The 22730-nt window shown below is 41.8% G+C and overlaps 1 protein-coding gene across 1 annotated transcript in view; it reads right to left on the reverse strand.

Moving 5' to 3' along the window:
- OBSCN (obscurin, cytoskeletal calmodulin and titin-interacting RhoGEF) overlaps positions 1-22730 on the reverse strand; it is a 4979884-nt gene that overhangs the window by 158654 nt on the left and 4798500 nt on the right. Inside the window, exon 84 of the mRNA XM_044066040.1 lies at positions 17738-17897. Coding sequence (XP_043921975.1) covers positions 17738-17897 — 160 coding nt within the window. The remainder of the gene's footprint in view (positions 1-17737; positions 17898-22730) is intronic.

Below are 22730 nucleotides of genomic sequence, written 5' to 3' on the forward strand. Positions count from 1 at the left end.
TGCATAACCTCAGGGTAGTTTATAATTATTCAAATAATGTCATACATTTACTAACAAGATCACTGAATGAGTGTGGGGTACCATGCATGATGAAACAGAGTGCTTTTACTTCATATCAGTAATTAAAAAAATGAAATTAACTATTTTCATTATTGCCTCGTTATGTGGATTTTTTTTATACTGTCCTCACTGACTGTACTTTAGGAGATCATATTCAACAGAATTTAATGTTGGCTGACTACTGTTAAGTAATTTCTTGAAGTGCATCAGCTTTGGTTTTTAATGATCTCTTTTCACATATGTCTAGCCTATGATATTTTTTAATTGTTAATCTAATAATCATTCTATAATTAACTTTCACTAATTAGTTTGTAACTAATAATAATAACCCACCCAACTGTTCCACAATACAAGAGTCCCTCGTGACCCTAATCTATATTCTCTTAAACACCAGCACTCTGATCCCTCAGTTTTTATTCTCAGCAATTCTCTACCTAAACCTATCCTTATCGCTACCACTATTAATATTCATCTCACCCTCTCTTCCACTGCTGCTGAATTTCCTCTGTCTATTACTCTCTTGACCCGTCTAAATTTTTCTTCCCTTCCCTCTACCTATTCCCTTCCACTACTCACTCCTTCTCCACCTCTACCAACTTGGTGTAAAAAGAAAAAAAAAATACTGTAGAGGCTCTCCTCTTTAGCTGCTCAGTAATCTACTCCTTCTTGTAAATTGTTACTATTTTTATATTTGTATTAAGTTTCATTAATGCAAGATGAAACAACACCTTTTACTACCACATTTCTCCGTAAATAACAACACACGACGGACATGCTGAATTATAAAATAATAATATTATTGACATCTGTTGACTGAGGTTATCGTACTCTGCTCGCCATTTTCAGACCATTCGGACACCCAACTTCTTCTCTTTGCAGAAAGTCGTAAGATTTTTTCCTCGGGAGTCCTCCACAATTCTTACTGTAACTCTAATCCTCACTCACACTTGACGGTTGAGATCTTTGGCCCATAAACACTGGCAAGTGTACTTTGACTGGTCAAAGTACAGACAATACATGTAGAACATGTGCACTTGATAACGAACGGGTGTGGTTGTGTCTTCTTAACCGTCGCCATTTTGTGTTGCCACTCCTGTCTTTTAAGTCTTCAATTAACCCCACCCCCAGGCAAGATGAGTGCAAAAAGATAGAGCTATTCTGTCGAGTACAAGAAAGGAATCGTGGAGGACTCTCGGGGAAAGAATCTGATGGCTTTCTGCAAAGAGAAGAAGTTGGATCTCCGAATGGTCCGAAAATGGTGAGCAGCGTACGATAACCTCAGTCAACAGGCTGACAAGGAAAATGCTAAGAAGTGCAAGTGTGGATCAGGTAGGCAACCATTACTTCCTGAGCTGGAAGACATCATCTGTGAATGGATTGCTAACAGGACAGCAAAGGTTATGGTTGTGCGCAGGGCTGATATTCAAGCAACTGCCCTTGCAATAGCACCACAGTTAGTAATATCCCAAGAAGAATTCAAGGCATCACAACATTGGCTGGATGGCTTCCTTCAGCGATATGAACTGTCTCTAAGAAGATCAAAAACACTGTTCAAGCTGGAAGATACTGAAGTTATTAAACGTGCACGTGCATTCAAGTCCTTTGTTGATGGCATTACTTTTCTGAATACCAACTCTCCAACGATTACTATGGATGAAACTGTAGTGTTTATGGGCCAAGTATCTCAAACAGCAATTGATCAGAGGGGTGGTTACAAAAGTGCACTTGTTACCTGTATTTTTGGCAATTCATCTAGATGAAAAGAAAACCCCACCTCTAATCATTAGTAAGGGCAAGAAAGATAAGATTGAAAGTGTTTCAGGCATTTACATTCTTGAAACCAAAAAAGCCTGGTGCACACAAGCAGTTATAAGGAAGTGGGTTGATGTAATGCTGCCACTTGTTTTGCGAGGTGGCGAAAGAGGTCTGCTAGTCTGGGAATCAGCCAGCACTGACCATGCTAAAGACAAGAAGAAATTCCTTGCACAGAGAAGTACAGATCAAATAATGATTCCCGCAGGAATGACTGCCAATGTCCAGACTCTTGATATTGCAATAAACAAGCCATTCAAGGACCATTTGCGCATGAAACTCAATGACTACATTGAAAATAGAATGGAGAGAAATCAGCGTGAAAACTCTGTGAAGCATAGCCTGCAAGAGGTCGTGATTTGGGTGAAGAATTCATGGGATAAAATCACTGACAGCTGTGTTGCCAATGCACTACGAGCAGGCTACATGGAGAAGCAGTGCTCATTTAAGGAGAGCTCTATTGTTAAGCATGACACATTGGGGCCGATGGTTCTACAGGAAATGGAGTAGCAAGAAATTCAGGCCGGAATTCGGGGGTTGGAGACTTATGACAATGTTCCTGAAGAAGATGACATGACTGTATTTGAATCACTTTTCTGTTATCGGGCAACAGAATGGATTGCTTCTGCTTTCAGCTGCCAGCAAGCTTGTCAGTTTTTTTACTTTACTGTCTTAAGGTAACTTTTCATTATCATGGGATAATTGCAAAGTAAGGTCACTAGTTCCCAGACTTCATTTTTATGACTTTACATCATTCATCTCTTACGGTTTGAGTAAGGAATAAAGAAAGCATCACCACTCAAAAAGTGGCAGTTATTCACTTGTTTTATTCCCCTCCTCCAATATGCATGTATTGAGATTTTTCTGCACTTTCTGTTAAGCAAGAAATATTGCACTGTGAAAGCCAAGGTGTGTAGATATTCTGAAGTTGAAATGCTTGTTGCACTGTTTATGTAGAATTCTCGCACAGCTGTTAACACGTTACCTAGAACTGTTACCCATAACGGAAAAGTACCAAATAAATGTCAGTTTGTGTACATGAATAAATGTCGATTTTTGTACATGAATAAATGTCGGTGTACATGAATAAATGTCAATTTTTGTACATGAATAAATGTAGATTGTTGTACGGGGGGGGGGGGTAAATAAGACATCCCCTGATAATAAGCCCTAATGTGTATTTTGGCGGGGGAAAAGTATAAGACCCGGTCTTATTTTCGGGGAAATACGGTATACTTCTGATATGTCTAGAATATATGTATGGCAATATAAAACCTCTGTAAATGTGTAGAATGTTTGTATTTCAAATATAAAACTCTGTAAGTTGTTCTTTATGTGGAGTTTTTCTACTCGGGTCTCCGCTGAAAATGGTCCGACAGCCCAGTGGACTAACCCGGTTAACAAAAGACAAATAAATAAATAAAAACAAATAAATAATTTATTTTATCTGAGCAATTTATGTAGCATTTTTTTTTGTAATATGACAATTTGTGAAGTACTTCGGATACCTTGAACTAGGTTACTACATGTTAGACCATATAACTTCTTTCATTTTCAGTAAGGACTTTTATAAGCAATAGTTATGTCTTTTTATGGTCTGTTTCATACACTTTTACTATTAATCTGTGTAAAGTCTCATGAGGATTCTACAACAGAGCAGTTTAATGGATTCCCTTCATCCAAAAGCCTTTAACAACAGCTACCCAGTACACAATTGTTAAGTCAGTTAATGCTCTCTTACACTAGGTATGATTACTGAAGCAAATATTAAACCATTAGCCAGTAAAATCAGCTGGGCAGCTGTCAAAGAGTGTTTGAAATGTACACATGTGAGATGCTGCTTGAGGCTGGTTGCTTTTCCAGCATGCTCCATTCACACCTGAGCAAAGGCCACTTAATAAAAGCATTAAAAGTTGTCAGCTTGGTAAGATTATTTTGTCAAAAAGGAAGAAAGGTTATTCTGCAATTAATTAAGTAGGATAAAGCTTATGCAGTGAAAGAGAAATACTTTGAGGGGGAATGAGTTTCTGATTTTGAACTGAGGCAGGTCACAATGATGTTTAATGTTTAGCACTTGACAGAGAGAAAGAGAGAATAAAAAAGTGTTGAGACTGAAAGTGCGTGAGGTAACTAACAATACACAGGCAATACAAATCAAGACATAAAAATTCTTTAAGGAAAGGAGTGAAGCTGTCTCATAAATTCATAGATATGACTAGGCTAGCTGTCCTTGCAGGACATTTGAATTCTAGCCAGTTTTCCTTTTTGTGTTTGAAAAACCTATACTGTTTGGTGTTCGACTGGTTTTACCCATCTCATGCTCAATAATTATATATTACCCCTAGTGAAAATAACTGGGATCATGCCATAAATAATTTGAGTGGGCCCATGCATGGAATAAAGCATTTAGGAGCTGCTTCTGCCCATTAGTAGTACAGGGGCAGTCCTGAGGTAAATTTTCAATTACCCATCTATAGATCAAGTTGTGGTTGAATATGGATAGGCATGAGCTTTGATTTACATGGATGGGGAGTCTATTCCACAACAGTAGTATCCTTATCAAGATATACCAGTCCCGCTAAACTGTTGTGTTGATGTTGCAGAAAAGGTTTAGATACCTAGACTGAGTATTTCTGATGCCATCTGACTTGCTGATGTGTTGTAGGTACATCAGTATTAGGATGGTATATGCCTTGTATGCCAGACAGAGGTGACAAGAGTTTTAAGTTGATCCATGTAGGACACCATTTTAGACCTTATATCCTTTTAGTAAGGTTATCTCTGTGGGCATTCCATTTGTTGCATGTGTCTGGACAGATACATGCCAAAGGAGGCATTACATTCAGTGATTGGCCTAATGATCTCTACTTATGATGCCAAATACCTGCAATGCCAACAAAAACTGACAAAGCCAGTTAGTTAGCAAATAGGAGGGATTCAGGAGAAGGTTGCAGGGAAATCCAAGAAACTTTATCAAATTAAGTTGCATTTCTCTGAACTGGAGGATAAACAATGGAATTTACTTTTTTACGTTTATGTGGTGTTTGGGAAAGAGAAGAAAAAGGTGATTTTCCAAGAGGAAAATGGCATAATGGATTGTTTTTAGTAAAGATACCTTGGGTGTAGCCTTAGTGAAGCACTTGCCACTGCCACAAAAAGCTGCCTGGTATGGAAAGTCTATACCAATAGTGAGTCTTCCACTTCTTACAAAAGTGTCAACCAGACTAAAAACAGGCAGGTAGAATGCAGTTTATGAAGCAAGACTATAGAGAAGTGACTCTATGGAGCCATTCTCAATTTGCTGATGCACCAAAGAGTGTAGACATACAGGATTGAAGTTTAACCTGTCACTCCCAGCAACATTAAAGATATTATGATGAGGTATCTGAGAAAATAAGTTACCTCTGATGATTCAGTTAAAACACAGCAAACAGGGAATGATAAAATTACATTGAGAGATAGTCAGTGACATAGGAGAGTGGAAAGATGAAATGGAGGAATGGGCGCAGAACTGGGAGGGTTAGCTAAGGATGTGGAATGTCATATGTGATATGGCCAGGGGATTTTAGGGAGCTGGGCATACTGTATATGGAAACAGTAGAGCTTTCCTGAAAATGGTAGATGTCCAGCAATACTGCATACATTTTCAGAATTGGTGCATTGGGACACAATTCTTGCAAAGGTGGTTGCACAGTTTGTATGTGAAAGTGACAAGTGTTCTGGGACCTCAGGTGGTGAGGATGTGGACTGTGGAAACCCACAACCATGGGTTTGATCCCTTCAAGGAATGGCAGTGGCAACAAAACCCACTGGTAGGGAGAAATACATATCCTTAGATGGTGACCACAGGAATGTGGAATGTGAATGACCCTCACATATTCCATGCATGCACAGGTGGCCACACAAAACTTCACCAAGCACAACACCAGTAGCTGCTGTGAAGGAGGTAGCAGTATATCAATGCCAACAGCCTGCCTGTGAGGTGTATCCACAGTAGAAGCAAATGAGTGGTGGCTACAGGAATGATGTTAACAGTGGTTCATGGAGGCAGGTAGGCTCACACTGGCAGTGATGGCACCCACACACCTGTCCAGAGCACGAAAGTGTTGAGTCATCTACTGATAGCCATTATGTACATCATCATGCAGGCCACACATTGTGCCATCTTCTCTGCTATGGCGGTACTGCATCTACCTCTGTCTTGATGACTGCCCTGTATATTTTATCCTTCATATAACACCCACTGTTGCATACATGTCAGGCAAAAACTGGAAGGCGTGGTCGTGCTAGCCACTGGCCCATCACTTCTGACTCCTGTCCTCCATGCTCTGTGGAGGTACCACTGTCCAATGCAGGTACTCTGGCAGGGGATGAGGGTGTACCCTGAGTAGGTGGGCTAGGCATGACCTGTCCTTCCATGGGCTCTGAAGAGGTGGCAGTGGATTCCACAAGCAAAAAAGCTGCATATCTGGGCATAGGTGGAAGTGCATCCTCCACAGTCCCTGTTGTCAATGTGGCACTGTGCCCTCAGACTGTGCCACAGTAAGGCCATTTCTGTCAGTGTCTAATGTAGCATTGACTTCAGGGTATTGTTCCATTATGGTGCACCATGTAAATGTAGCACTTCTGAAAGGAGACAGATAAACACCCTAAGAAGTACCAACAGTACAGGAAATAGCTACACAAAGATGCCTTGTGGGGTACACCTTTGTGCCTGCATCCCCATATTACATGTAGAAGCAATGTGGTGGTGTTGCATTTCACTGAGCTTACAGCAAAGGCATGTTGGTAAAATGCATTAATTGGCATAAGGTAATTCCAACCTCTTGCATCCACAACACAGAAGTAAGATGATGCATGTCGTTTGGCTCCCGCATCCAGGCCTCCACCAGGTATCAAGGTCCTTTTGGTCTCTCCAGAAAAAGACAACTGGAATTTTTTTGTGACAGACAGGATATTCCGAGATGGTAGCCCCCTGCCATGTCCATCCTTTCCTGTGTAATGGTACGGTCCTTGTGATAGGCATGCAAGCTCACGTCATTGACCATGAAGAGAACTTGACAGACTGTGCTGTTGTGGCCAGAGACAGCATGCAGCCAGAGACAGCATGCATGTCTACCACCAGTTCACATCACACAAAGTCATTGAAGGGCTGGTTCGTCACAGATGTTTCCAGTATCTGCCAACAGTGCTCACTGATGGCCTGGAATAGCACTTTGGTCTCTGCCTGGGAGAACTCTTCTGGGCACTTTTTTTCATTAGGTGCCATATATCAACATATCAATCATACTACTATGTGCAGTGAATATCAGGCCCTAATAGCATTACAGCAGGGCAACATAAAGATGAACTGTGACATGCACTCTGTCAGTCGTGTATCTATACCTGTGCCCAATAAACCACAGCCATCAGATATTACACATACTTACATCAGCAGAGTACCTGTTAGCTTATGTTCTGTTATCACCTCACATCATCCAATACACTCCATGCTGATACAAATTCAAAGACAAGGTGCATCACAAAACAGGCTTTCTGTCTATGCTGCATAACAGTGGTCACAGTACACCCCGGACAGCCCCACAGCAATACTGTGGTGGGATACTCCAACCTGCATCTGAGCCCTAATCTCAGTTATCCATCACTGCAACCCTTCTTGTGCTCCTCGCACATCTGTTTGCAGGTGGGTATTGAGCCCCCTACAAAAAAATCTCATATTTATCCAGTCAATCCCCACACCTAAAAGAGGCCTGTATCCCCTTAATTCATTACATATTACATGCTCCTGAAATCAGTACAACACTATGGTTATGTACTGCAGAGCTACATTACACACCTCTGTGTGTCCTCCTCTCTCCTAACAGCAGCTATGTATGGAGCAATTTCCCTACAACAAAAACAACAAAGAGAACTACTGTCACACAGTCATTCTCCCCACTTGTCACTGTCATATGTACCCTAAACACATTGGCTGTAGACTGGTTCTTTCCAGAGCAGAGTGAAAGCTGTACACACTACTAGTTCCACTTGCTATTCCACAGCACCGCAATGGCCACAGCAGTTTTTACTGTGCATTTATAAGGCTCATAGCATGGCAATTATGCTAATGAGGCAACTTATAGTAAATGTCTATGAATCTCACATTTAATCCACTAACACCAGATCTTGACTACACAATTAGATTCATGCCTGTCTGTGCACTTGCATAAATGACCGCAAAGTGCACTTCACCTGCACAGGTATGTCCATGACCCTTGGAGGATTTATTACTCAGCCATTTGGCCCCTGGGGTTCTTTAAACAGGGGAATGGGCTGTACACGGTGCATACCTTTAGGTCAATGTGCTTCCACCTCAACAATACCCTGGCACAATGTTTGGTAATGTATGACTATATGGTGGCATATGTTGCCCAATGATGTATGTCAACACAGATTCCAGAAGCTGCTGGGTGTGACAGAGCTCCCACGTGGTGCAGGAAGAAAGCCAAACTATTTCTGTCCCTCCTACATATAGATTGCTTAAGAACATCTACTGTGGGACTGCTATGAGGGTTTCCAGTACAAAGTATATCCCTGGCACTGCCTTCCAGGATGGTAAGTGATTTCAGGGGCAGCACCAACTCTAGTGAGCACTGACAGCATCAATACAGTGACCTGAAGTGCCAAAACTCTGACCTCCTTAGCCAGTTGGAAAAGGAGGCTATGGAATATGGACAAGACTTCTATTGTAAGCATTACTGACGGGTGGTTGCTTGTAATTTAGTATTATTTGTTGATCATATAAACCCAATGGACAAATTGTCCCTTTTCAGGAGTAACCTGAAAACACTGTCTGGTTAAGTGATTTGGTCATAGTCATACAGCAGGCAAATGAAGGTGGAAGGACTCAGCAAGTAGCTCAATGACAGCTGAGACTTCTCTGTGCTACTTAAGATGCTAGATTGAGGATAACAGAATGCAGGGTCTGAGGAAACTCCTCTGTGCTACTTAAGATGCTAGATTAAGGATAACGGAATGCAGGGTGTGAAGCCCCCTGCATGAGAATGGGGAAAGTACAGTTTTGTACCTACCATAAATGTAGATGTTCGAGGATCCCATTGCTGCAGTCCTTACTATTGGGTATAGTCCGCATCCAGTCGGCCCGAATACCAGAGTATAAGGCTGACGTCGGTCAGGGCGCATTAGACTGACGTCAGTACGTCAGGGTACTAATGCGCATGACCGACGTCATATCCTCAGTCTTTTCTTGCCCCAGATGTCAGAAGACCCTAAAAAGACAAGGCCCAAAATACCTGCACCAAAAATATGTACAAGATATACAAGAACATATACAAAAATATAAGCATGAAACCTCACCTACACAACCACCCCTAAACACAGAGGGGAAGGAGGGAGGGTAAATTGGACTGCAGCAATGGGATCCTCGAACATCTACATTTATGGTAGGTACAAAACTGTACTATGTTCTTCGTTCCCCATTGCTGCAGTCCTTACTATTGGGTAGAATCCCAAAGCAGAGGTAAGGGAGGCTGGCAAATCATAAAGAAGCAGGAGCTGACAACATGCCTTGCAAAACAGCTGTGGCAAAACCAGCCCTAGACTTAGAGTAGATAGGAAGGTGATAATGCTTAGAGAAAGTATGCACTGAACTCCAAGTAGCTGCTTCCAAAATATCCTTAGTTGCCACCCCCCTTAGAAATGCTGTTGTAGTGGCAGCAGCCCTAGTGGAATGAGGCCTAATCCCAGCTGGAATCTCCTTGCCATGATGGGAATAACAAAATGCAATGCAAAAGCCAATCCACCTAGAAATAGTTTGTTTTGACACAGGCTTGCCCTGCGAACTCAAAGCAAAAGAAACAAACAACTGCTGAGACTGCCTAAAATCCTTAGTCCTGCTTAAATAATAACGCAATTGCCTGTGTACATCTAAAGTGTGCAAAATCTTTTCCCCTTTATCTTGGGGGTCTGCATAAAAAGTAGGCAAATGAATAGTCTGGTTTAAAGCCACACTAGAAACCACCTTAGGCATAAAGAAAGGATTAGTACGTAATGATACCCTATCCTTATGGAAAATCAAAAATGGCTCTACTGCCATAAGGGCCTGCAACTCAGACACCCTTCTTGCAGAAGTAATAGCCAACAGAAAAGCAGTCTTCCATGACAAGTATTTCAAGTCAGCAGTAGCCGCAGGCTCAAAAGGTTGTAGAGTAAGTTTTTCCAACACAAAATTGAGATCCCAAGCAGGAGTAGGAGCTCTACGTGGGGGTCTTATATTCTTTGCCCCTCTAAGAAACTGCTTGAACAAAGGATGCGAAAACAATGGTGGGTCACAATCATAGTGAGCTGAAATCGCTGCAGCATGAATCTTAATAGAAGAGAAGGACAAACCTTTGTCCAATAACTCAGTAAGGTATTGAAGAGCCGCACTCAAATTAGGCTCAGAAACCTGCAAATTCTTCGCTGTACTCCAAAATAAAAATCTCTTCCATTTTTCTGCGTACACTTTCCTTGTACTAGGTCTTCTAGCTTCCATAATCACATTTAAAACTTGTTGAGGAAGTTGAGACCTGCTGTGTTTCAACACAGAATATGCCAGGCTGTTAGATGAAGAGAGTGAAGCTTGACATTGAGCAGATGACCATCCTGCTGAGACAATAGATGAGGAATCAGAGGCAAAGGCCATGGAGGCTTCCTTACCAGACTCCGTAGTAGTGGGTACCAGTGTTGCCGAGGCCAATCTGGAGCTATCAAAATCATCCTTGGCCTGTCTTGTCTGACCTTTAATAGTACCTTTGGAAGAAGAGGTAGAGGAGGAAAGGCATACACATGAAGGTTTTTCCAACTGAAAGACAGAGCATCCACTTTCCAAGCTGTGTGATGAAACCCCTTGTGCAATACTGTGGCAGCTGGTGGTTTAGTGGAGAAGCGAACAGATCTATGTCTGGAGTTCCCCATGACACTGTCAATGTTTGAAATACATGAAGATCCAGTTTCCACTCGTGGGGATCCATGATTTGTCTGCTTAACACATCTGCTAAGGAGTTCTGTGCTCCTGGCAGAAACCTTGCCTGAAGAGTTAGTTGCAAGCTTAGCGCAGTCTCCCATAAAATCATTGCTTGCCTGCATAGAGGATAAGAATGTGTTCCCCCTTGCTTGTTGATGTACCACATGACAGTTGTGTTGTCTGTTAGAATCAACACCTGCCCTGGAAGAAGTAACTCCTTGAAAGCCATTAATGCAAACTGGACTGCTAACATCTCCTTCATGTTGATATGTAGATGCAGTAGTCTGGCAGGCCACTTGTCTTGTATCCACTTTCCATTTAGATGAGCTCCCCAAGCAATGTCCGAGGCATCTGTCGTTAAAATCTGACTCGCCTCTGGCCGGGTCACAGAGAGTCCCTTGTTTAGGTGACATTCCTGAGCCCACCACAAAAATTCTTTTTGAAGGCAAGGTATTATTTGAATGACAGTGTCCAAATCCTGGCAGTGCTGTGTAAATACATTTTTGAGATACCATTGTAGCTTCCTCATATGCAGTTTGGCATTGGGAAGCACCAGAATACAAGATGCCATGAACCCTAATGCTTGAAGGACTGTCCTTGCAGTCAGCACGGACTGATGAGATAGTTGATGGAAGTAAAGTGATAGACTCTGTTGTTTGTCCGGGGTTAAAAAGACCATCTGGGCTGCTGTATTCAGTCTCACACCCAGAAAGCACATGTCTTGAGAGGGTACTAGACTGGACTTTATTTCGTTCACAGAATACCCTAGGCATCTTAGCACTGCTATAACATGTTCCAGATGCTGTACAAGGTCTTCCTTTTCTTGAGCCAGAATCAGGCAGTCGTCCAAGTAAGGATAGATTTGAATTCCTTGAAGCCTGAAGTAAGCTATCACTGGAGCCAGAACCTTTGTGAATACTCTGGGCGCAGTAGATAAGCCAAAGGGCAATGCAGAGAACTGATAATGAGAATTTCCAGCTCGAAACCGCAGATACTTCCTGCAACTTAGCCTGATAGGCACATGAAGGTAAGCTTCCTTGAGACCTAGAGTTACCATCCAGTGATCTTTGCCCAGCAGAGGTAAAAGCTGTTGTAACGTCAACATCTTGAACTTGGGAATGTCCAGAAAAGTGTTGAGGAGAGATAAATCCAAAATTGGTCTCCACGTGTTCCCTTTCTTTGGTACTAGGAACAGGCGAGAATAAAATCCTAGGCCCCTTTCTGATACAGGGACTGGCTGAATGGCCCCTATCTGGAGTAATTGAGAAACTTGCTTGTGAGCCTCTTTTCTTTGTGGAGGAGGAACGTCTGGCATGCCTTTGAAAGGGGGCATTGTATGGAAATAAAATCTGTAACCGTGGTGAATGATATCCAACACCCATTTGTCTTGAGTAATTAAATCCCAATTTGCTTTGAAAAGAGACAGTCTTCCTCCCAAAGGAGCTGCCAGACGGGAATCTACTGGCAGCTGAAAAGACAGGTCATTGGGTCTGTTTACGAAAGGACTGACCCCTGCCCTCACCCGAAGTCTGAGCAGGTGAACTCCCCGTTCTAGGCCTAAAAGAACCTTGAGCCCTGCCCCTACCACGTCTAGACCTACCCCTAGACTGGGAATCATAAGCAGGATAAGTCCACCCCTTAGCCGGCCAATTTCTACTAAATTTCGGTGGCTGCACCTGCAAAAAATCTGTAACAGTTTGCATAGACTTAGCTTTGTCCTCCATTTTCTTTAAAACTGCTTCCACAGGTGATCCAAACAACACATCAGACTGTAAAGGAGCATCCAAAATCCGTGTCTTAACATGCTCAGCTAAATTCTGATCCTTCAACCAGGCATGCCTGCGAAGAACAGAACTAGTAGCGGCCACCCTCGAGGAGGCCTGTACAGCATCAAAACCACATTGCAAAGAATGCTTACCCACTTGTTCAGACACATGAACCAAATCCAGCAACTCTTTACACTCAATACCTCCCGCCAAAGCATCCACCTTAGATTTCAATTGTGAAAGGAGGTAATTCTGATATTTTAGCATGTGAAACTGACAATTCAATGCTCTCATGGCTAGAGTGGAAGAAGTATACACTTTCTTTCCCCACCTATCCAAAGCCCTGGCCTCTTTATCAGTGGGAACAGGATTTTTAACCACAGAAGCTTTAACACCCTTAGGCCCTTGAGAAATAGTTTCTGGGTCCGCCCTAGGACTCTTAAACAAATACTTATGAGCTTCGGGCACCCTATAATACCTATCAGGCTTAACAGGAGCAGGAGGCAAAGAGTCAGGGTTCAGGGAAGCCTCTGCAAAAACATCTTCCACCACATTCAACACAGGAGGAATAGCTAAGGGCCTATGCTGGGGTAAAAACAAAAATTCCCTAAGCCTTTTCCTGGAATCAGAGTAATCCTGGCCTTCCCATTTAAAGTGCTCCCTCATGGAATGCAGAGTCTCTGAAAATGAGAAATCCTCAGGAGGAGTAGCTGTAGGAGTGGAATCATCCACATCAGAATCAGAATAAGTAGGATACTCCTGCAATTCTTCCGCAGAAGACCCTGAAGCCTCTGAACACTGTTCAAAACAATCAAACTCTGGTTCCACCCTAGGCCTCTTATCAGGCGGGGGCATAGAACCTCTAATCATAGTAATCAAATCTTCTGCCATTTTAAGCATATGTTTCTTAGGTACAGAACCCGAAATGCTAGGAGAAGCCCCCACTGAAGCCAAACTAGGCCTACCTCTCAAAGAAGTTTTGGCAACAGAAGGAGAGGCTCTAACTACCTTGGGAAAAGAGGGAAGAACAGTCACCTGAGAAGCCCCCTCAGCCTGGCCTACCTCCTGAGAAGGCACATCCTGTAACAGTAAAGATTCTGCCTGGGACTCCATGGAAACTCCTGGCAACACCTCTGGCTCCACTGAGCCTCCTAAAGAACCGGCGTCCGGGACTGCCGGTTCATCAACCCTAGGCTTCGCTGTTTTGTCCTTGCGCTTCTTGGACGAAGCGGGCGTCGGTGCATCCGACGGCATTGTATAATTGCAACGCTTCCCAAACACTAACCTGGCACAGTCTAACCTCCTCTTAATAGTGCGTTTGTTAAACCTAGCACAAGAGCGGCAACCAACAACGTCGTGCTCAGGCCCTAAACAAGGTATACACAAGGTATGGTAATCCCTCTGAGGTATCTGTTTCCCACAAGAAATACAGTTATTCACTTTTTCTGACATCCGGTAAAAATACTGAGGCAAGAAAAAACCAAAATGTTCCCCAACGGGGTACTTAGCCAACTCTGTTTCGGTCTGAAACTCCGGTTTCGGAAAGATTTCAGAACGCCAACCTGCACTCGCAAAACTGCTTCTGCATCGGACCACGCGGCAAAAAAGACTGAGGATATGACGTCGGTCATGCGCATTAGTACCCTGACGTACTGACGTCAGTCTAATGCGCCCTGACCGACGTCAGCCTTATACTCTGGTATTCGGGCCGACTGGATGCGGACTATACCCAATAGTAAGGACTGCAGCAATGGGGAACGAAGAACATCTGCCTCCACTTCACTCAGGAATGCTAGACAATATTTTTAACTTGTGAAATCCTCAGAAACAGTCCAGAAATAGTCTGCTGATGAAATGAACTTCAATAAAATGTACCACATCCTGTTTTTGTACTGATGACATGCTTCGAAAAGACTGGAAGTATAACTTTTGAATCCACTACAATTATTTCAGAATACATGCCTCAAAGCACAACTGCCCATCAAAAGCCACTTGTAACTCATACCAGAAGTGCATAAATCCATGTAACTCCACAATTTCCCGTCAAAAGCTGCTTGGAACTTATACTAGAAGTACATAAATCCATGTAAACCCACAACCACCCAGCAAAAGTTGCTCGTAATTGTACCAGGAGTGCACAAACCAATGTAACACACTCACAGACGCAGAATATGCCATACAATATATATATATATATATATATATATATATATATATATATATATATATATTTTTTTTAATTTTTTTTTTTTTTTGCAGAAAGTAATCCTCCCCCGCACCTCAACATTTACCTTATCATCATTATTATTATTATAAGTCTATGTTCTCTGCACTTTTGGGGGGGGGGGGGGTACTCAGAAAAAGATAGTGAAAAGTTATCTCGTTCTTTAACTAGAACGTTATCAAATACTATGCCTTAAAATTGCTCCTATATACAGTGAGCAACAAAAATGAGTGGTTATAGTCTTAAATTGTAAATCCTGAGTAACTATGATATAAATCATGTTGTATGAAGCAACAGTATATAAGCAATTTTTTGTAGGACCTTTCTGAAACTTTCTTAGAAGCTGCCTGATCCAAAATGATACTGAAAGGCCTTTTCACAGTAATAAATGGCATCATACCCCATATACTACTGATGGACAGATGCGGTCCTAAATGCTTTATCCCATGCATGGGTCCCCTCAAAATTATCTATGGTATGATCCTAGTTAGTTTCATTAGGAGTATTTTATAATTATCGACCATGGGATAGGTAAGGCCCATCTCTAACCAAATGGGCTAGGTTATTTCAAGCACAAAAAGAGAAACTGGATAGGCTTACAACTGCCAGCAAGGACAGCTTGCCCAGTACTTACCTGTGAACCTATGAAACTATCAGAATTAAAGACTTTACAAAATCAGCCATATTGTACATCAGAGCTATGTAGAAATTTAAAATGCAAACTATATGGTGTCGCTTTCTGTCCATTTTATGGCTATAGAAGCAATGATGAAATGACTTGGCTGCCTCTTAGGTGGAGACATAAAAATCATTACTTGCTTACTGAGAATATGTTAAGATTATCTACTTTCATTTCATGTATATCCGCGGTGGTGCAGCGGTAGCATTGTTGCCTCACAGCAAGAGGTTCTCCCGTTCGATTCTCAGCTAGTGTGCGGGGAGTTCCTTCTGTGTGGAGTCTGCATGTCCTCCCTGCAGGTCGAGTGGCGTTCCGAAAGACATGCGTGAATAGGCGTGCCTTTGTTGAAGGTTGGGCATCGAGCTGGCAACTCGGCACTGTGAAAATCTACTGCCAATCATTAGCGAACCGGAGTTCCGCTGTGGCGACCCCTAACTGGGAAAAGTTGAAAGACAACATCTACTTTCATTTCATGAAAATGCAGAATTTTAGCTGTAGAACGAAGTCCCTTCTAAATTTCACGGTGCAGAATATGCTTGACAAGAAAAATACAATTCTGTATCTTTTGCCTCTGTATAAGATAAGAAACAGAACCTGACAGGCAGTTTGTGTCACGAATAATGATAAATAAGGTAAAAAACAAGGACGCACACATTTGTCCAAGCATACGGAATAAACTATTTAAACCAATAACGCTGTCCAAATCAAAGAAATACTTCAGAATAAGATGTGATGCACAGTGATTAGGAAATATTACATGTAGTTCAGACACACAAGCAGTTTGCATAGTTCAGCTTATATAAAAATGTTACAATGCTGGCAAATGGTTAACCATAATCATTCCCTATAGGGTCATCACAACCTGTTTCCCCTTTACATCTTACTTTGGGTGTGGGAGTAAAACTTTCTGTAGGCTTAACATACAACTACAGCTTTCATACTCATGACTGCAAATAAACAATTTAGAAGTGGAAACAGGTCATTGTTTTTCTTTCCCCAGCCTCTGAATGTGCCATTTGTATACTAGATGTTTTAATGGACTGTAACAGCCCTTCATATAGATTTGTAGCATTCTTACACTTTATTATTTTGGTCTGATTTTTGGTTGTCACTTCATTTTACAGAACATAGTTTTACTAAGTCTGCAGGATGCAGGATTCAAAGCTCAGCAACAGTAAGGAAAAAGTGAGCGCACCACATCTGAGTCAGCAGGAGAGGTCCACAGCAGTCTTATGGCAAGAGACTTTTTTTTTTTATATGGGGAGGGTGACAGGACAGTTTGATGCTGTCTGCTATTGTGAATGCCTGTTTAATCACACTTTTTTCCCATAAGGCCTGCACACAACATTTAGTGGTCTGAAAACAAACCAAATCAAAGTCAGTGAATATAACAGACTGCTACCAGTTCTGTAACTTCATTCCCCTCATTGCTTTCTGAATCTCTGAAGACCTACGCCATCAATGAAGACCTTGGTTTGGAAAAGAAACAATCAATAAGGGGTTTACGTAGTGTCATTTTGTAGGGCCTTTTTTAAGCCCTTCAATGAAATTAACATGAGCAAGCACTGGGGTATCCCTTTTCGTTTTTTTCTGTTATTGTTTATTTATTGCTATGACAAAATGATTCAGTTAGCTCCCTGTAAAGAAAAATTGTAAAATATAACATGTTGCTTACACATATAAGGAGATAGCCTTTTATGATTCTAAACAACATTGTGCTAAGTTAAAATATTACTTACAATGATTGTATTTTATTAATTAATTCATATTCCCAATACAGATATGTTACATTTCACAACTCCGAAATATAAGTATCTGACTAATAACAGAGGTTTCTCATTCCATGAAGGCCAATTACGTCAGAATACAGGTAATTAGTGCTATGAAGTATGATTTACAATGCAGCTCTTTTGAACCACAACAGTGTTCATTTTGAAAACAGTATCCCTTCTTTACAGCACATTTTATTATACTGATAACAGATGTGAAAGGACAGTTTGTTATTTTGCAGATCCAGAAGCATGACTCTTTTCCATTTGTTCTTCTGTAGTGTCTGCTACTTCAACACCCCAGTATAAATCTAGTTTTCATCTTAAATGGTCTACATAAAGTTAGTACCAAAAATATCTCAAGTTGTCACATTGGTAGAAAACCCTCTCCATCAATCCCCATAACAAATTACTGAAACTTACTTTATAAAATTCCTGGACAGCTTTGCTCACAACTAAAGATTCTGCCTGAACACGACCAATAAGGTAATGGATGTACTGATCAAATTCAGATGAGTGTTTAATGAAGCACATTGCAGCATCATCATCAGTGTCACACTGGTGAAGCTCTGGAAGGAAGACACTGGAAAACAAAAAACAATGATTTTAGTAACAGAAATATGAATTTTTAATAATGGTGTTAATCAACCTTTCTTCACTATAGATGCATTCACATTAAATAAATGTAATGAAAAGGCAGAAAAAAAAAAGAAGTTATGTCTTACCATAACGTTCCATCTGTGTTGTTGATCTTCATCCATTTATCACTGATGGGTTGTATGTTCCATCCTTGGAACCGAGCCGGCCTTATACCAAGCTCACGCCAGCCAAAAACTCGTGAGCTAAGCTTTTACCCATAGTGATAGTAAACAAATGATTAAAACTAATGCCTACTCATATCCCGGGATTAATGATATGTGTTCGATTAAATGTTTATTAAAGTTAAAAGCTTTAAATAGATGAGAAGGGGCATTAATTTCCCAAAATACATAATAACTGTGTTAATTTGTGTTGTGCTTAAGTTCAGCTATACATATATATATAATATATACATTTTTTAGTTTGAACAATATGGTAAAAAAACACACATTTTCTGTCATGAGTATTTGTCAATAATAATTTTTGATATTTACATCAGGTTTTCCATAAGTAGGTTGCTGTTTTCAAATTATTATACTTTTTGTTATTAAGATTGTTATTTTTTTTAATCAAATTAATTTTTTTTAATCAAATTGGTTTTTAAAGAAAGTGTTTTATATGAAATTTAAATATATAGTACTCATTTTGTAATAAGAAATTACGAACTGTTCAGATTTACTTGCACAGTCTAATTTATTTGAGCTGGTTTATAATTGATTACAATTGATTTATTGATTAATTGTTTAATTACTATGAGTATAAATATTTGTATATTTTTATGTTTTAACTCGTCTGAAGAAGTGCATGCATGGGCGTGCATGAAAGCGCTAACGAGTAAAGTTTATCTTTATAGCATTGACTTAGCGTCATTTGTTTACTATCACTTCAGTATCTTCTTCTAAGTTTGTAGTTTTTCGTGCTTTTACCCATAGTACCCTTCTCCCTGTTGCATCAGATCGAGTTTGCCCGTTATTAGTAAAGCAGAGGGAGTTTCTCTGCAAGTACCCTATTTCAGGACTTGGACCCAAAGTATCCCCCAGGAGTCTTAGGAGGGGGAAGGAGGGTGGGACATGATGAATGGCTGAAGATCAACAACACAGATGGAATGTTATGATAAGACATAACTTCTTTATCTGATGTTGTTAATCTTTATTCCATTCATCACTGATGGGACAGAGTCCCCAGCTACCTTGTGTCACTTGGGAGGCCCTATGGAAGAATATTTCTGAGCACCACTGAGCCAAATGAAGCTCTTCCCCTGGAGACCAGATCCAATTTGTAATGAGTGATAAAGGTATGAGGAGTAGCCCATGTAGCTGCTGCACAGATATTATCCAATGAAGCTCTCGAGTGAAACGCCACAGAAGTAGCTATAGATCTAGTGGAGTGAACTCTGATTTTCTGTGGAATAGGTTCTTTCTCATGACGGTAGATGAAGAGTATACAGTCTGTGAGCCATTTAGAAAGGGTTATCTTAGAAAGTGACTTTCCCATTTTAGGACCAGAAAAGGAAACACATAGCTGGTCAGATAAGCACATTGGATTTGTCCTTAACAGACAGAATTTCAGCTGTGTGTGTACATCTAACAAATGTAAACAGTATTCCCCTTTATTTGAAAAATTCAGGAAAAAAAAATGGTAGGTCAAAAGTCTGGTTAATGGAGAAGTCCAAAATCACTTTAGGGAGAAAGGAAGAATTTATCTGGAGTGATACTCTGTCCTTGTGGAAAATCAAATAGGGACGTTTTAAGCATACAGCATGGAGTTCTGAAATTTGCCTAGCTGATGTGACGGCCACCAGAAAAAGAGATTTTCATGATAGAAATTTGATGTCACAAGTTGCTGCAGGTTCAAAGGGAGGCTGTGTCAAAGAATGTAGGACTAGTGTAAGGTTCCATAGTTCTATAGGTTGTCTGACAGGAGGTCTAATGTGAGAGACTCCTTTCAGAAAGGTTTTACACAAATGATGTGAGATCAAAGCAGAATTCCCAAAACCATTATCAGAGTTTGAAATGGAAGCTAAGTGGACTCATATAGTGGAAGCTGCAGCACCATCTGCAAAAAAATTTGACAAGTAATCCAGTATTGCAGTAACTGGGGCTGTGTATGGATCAAGTTTTTTCTCCTTAGACCAAATCGGAAATCTCTTCCATTTATCCAGATAAAGTTTCCTGGTGGATGGTTTGTGAGAGACCAGAATAATATCACATACTGGGGTGGAAAGAATATTCTGCAAGGCGATCAGTGGAAGTGGAGAAACCAATCTGTCAGCTTCAAACTGGTTAAGTTTGATAGGCTCAACCCTTGGTGGTGAGAAATCAGATCTGGAACTGGATCCAGAATCCAGGGTCAACATAATAGATGAGGCCGAAGAAAGGGGAACCATACTTGCCAAGGCCAATAGGGGGCTATGAGGATCACTTTACTTTTTGACCAAAGAGCTTTCTTCAAGAATTTGGGAATCAGGGGAATGGGAGGGGGGGTAAGCATACAGAAGTCCCGCGGGCCAATCGTGGATTAGAGCGTTTCTTGGGGACTCCCCCATCTGGGGGGATTAGGGCAAAGTAGTTGCTGAATTTGTGGTTGGATGGGGAGTCAAATAGGTCGCAGCAAGGCTGGCTCCAACTGTTGAAAACTTAAGCTGCTATGGACAGATTGAGGGACCACTAGTGAGCCAAGAGAATACATCTGCTGAGCTTGTCTGCAACCATGCTGGCATCCCTGGGAATATGCATTGCTATCAGAAAGCAGTTGGAAGCTATCGCCCATTGCCTCTCGGCATAAGGGGTACGACTTGGTTCCTCCTGGTTTGTTGATATACCAGACTACTGACATTTTGTCTGATTGAATGGCAATTGTCCCAGAAGGAAGGATAGACTGGAATGCTTGCAATGCTAGAAGCACTGCCTCAGTTCTAGGACACTGATATGCAGATTGGCCTCCATTGTAGACCATGTGCATTGGACTGTCATTCCCTGACAATGTCCCCCCCCCCCCTATCAGGGAACCATCCATGGTCACAGCGGCTCTGGGCTGAGGAGAATGGAAGGGGCGGCTCCAAATTTCTGTCTCTGGCCTCATCCACCACATTAGGTCCTGTTTGCAACAATTTGTTATTCGAATCTGGAAGGACAAAGGATTATGATATGGGTACCACTGAGATAGTAGAAGCCACTGAAGGAGTCTCATGTGAAGTTTCGCAAGAGGTATCATTGGTATAGAATCTGCCATAGAACCTAGGAGCTGAAGGACCTCTCATGCTGACACTTTGTTTTGATAGAGTATCACCCAGAGCTGAAGCCTTATTTTTTGCAATTTGTCTTCTGGAAGAGAGATCAAACAGGAGCAGGTATTGAATACTGCTCCTATGAACTCTATGGATTGGGTTGGCATCAGGTTGGACTTCTCCCAGTTTATGGATATTCCCAGAAGGTTCGCCAAAGAGAGGGTGTATTTTTAGGTTGCTACCAGCAGATGCTTGGTGAGGGAGGTGAGGAGCCAATTGTCTAAATATGGAAACACCCGGAATCCTTGCAGTCTCAAGTGAGCTGTCACTACTGCCATGCATTTGGTGAACACTCTGGGGGCTGTAGAGAGTCCGAAGGGCAGAGCATGGAATTAGAAGTGATTGGCTCCCAGCCGGAAGTGGAGTAGCCTTCTGGAGCGCTTGAACATTTCGATGTGGTAATACGCATCCTGAAGGTCCATTGAGTTCATCCAATCGCCTTTCCCCAAAAAAGGGAGAATGGACTGAACTGTGACCATACAGAATTTCATTTTTGTGATGAACTTGTTTAAATTGCTGAGATCCAAAATCAGTCTTCGGTCTCCTGTCTTTTTTGGCACCAAAAAAAATCTCGAGTAAAATCCGGATCCGCACTGGTCTGGAGGGACTGCCTGGATCTTTGTTGACACAGCCTTTTTATCTCTAGGGCTGCTTCTTCCCTTTGACTGAGTAGAATGTCTGAATTCAACTTGGTGGCTTTGGGTAAGAATCAAATGGGATGTGACAACCTCTGGTTATCTTCTGCACCCAAGAATCTGTGGTTATTGATTGCCAGGCAGCGTGGTGCAGAGATAAACTTCCCCCGACTGCTTCCAGAGGAAAGCAATCAGGCCATTCTTCAGGAGCACTGCTAGGACTGTCCAGAGAACGAGTCTCTGGGTCCCTGGTTACGCGGGCCCCCTCTGCCTCAGTTGGGGCATCTTCCAGAAGAGTTACCCCCCTCTTCTTCTGGGAGTGAACTTGCCACGTGTGTCACGAAAAGTACCCTGAGACTTCTTGTGCCACAACTTTCCAATCCTCTAGTTCCTGGAGAAGGAATGCCAGGGGGTGGAAAAGTTTACACCTATGGCAGACAAGATCTTAACGTCCTTCTCACACCTGGCTAGAATGTCCTTCACTTTTGGGCCAAACAGGGCAGATGCTTTGACTGGAGCATTCAGGAAGGAAGACTGAAAGGGGTCCGCGAAATCACACTGGTGCATCCACACATGACGTCTCATAACTACGCCTGAACCTGCAGCTCTTGCTGCCCCTTCAGTTGCTTGGGATATTAACCTCATGGATGACTTGATATTGATTCCAGGGTCACAAGCTGCTAGGCAACTTTGTCACTCACCTTGTCAAACACGTGTCCCGATAGAGTTCCAGAGAGTTCAGAGACCAAGTCTCTTTAGAGCCTCGGAAAATGTGTCAGATAGTTCAAGGACCATATGGCAAAGGTCGATAAAGCAAAGACTCGCTTCCCTAATCAGTCTACCGCCCGAGACTGTC

Source organism: Protopterus annectens, chromosome 3.part0, assembly GCF_019279795.1.
Source record: "Protopterus annectens isolate FY-2018-M chromosome 3.part0, PAN1.0, whole genome shotgun sequence".
Taxonomy (NCBI): domain Eukaryota; kingdom Metazoa; phylum Chordata; order Ceratodontiformes; family Protopteridae; genus Protopterus; species Protopterus annectens.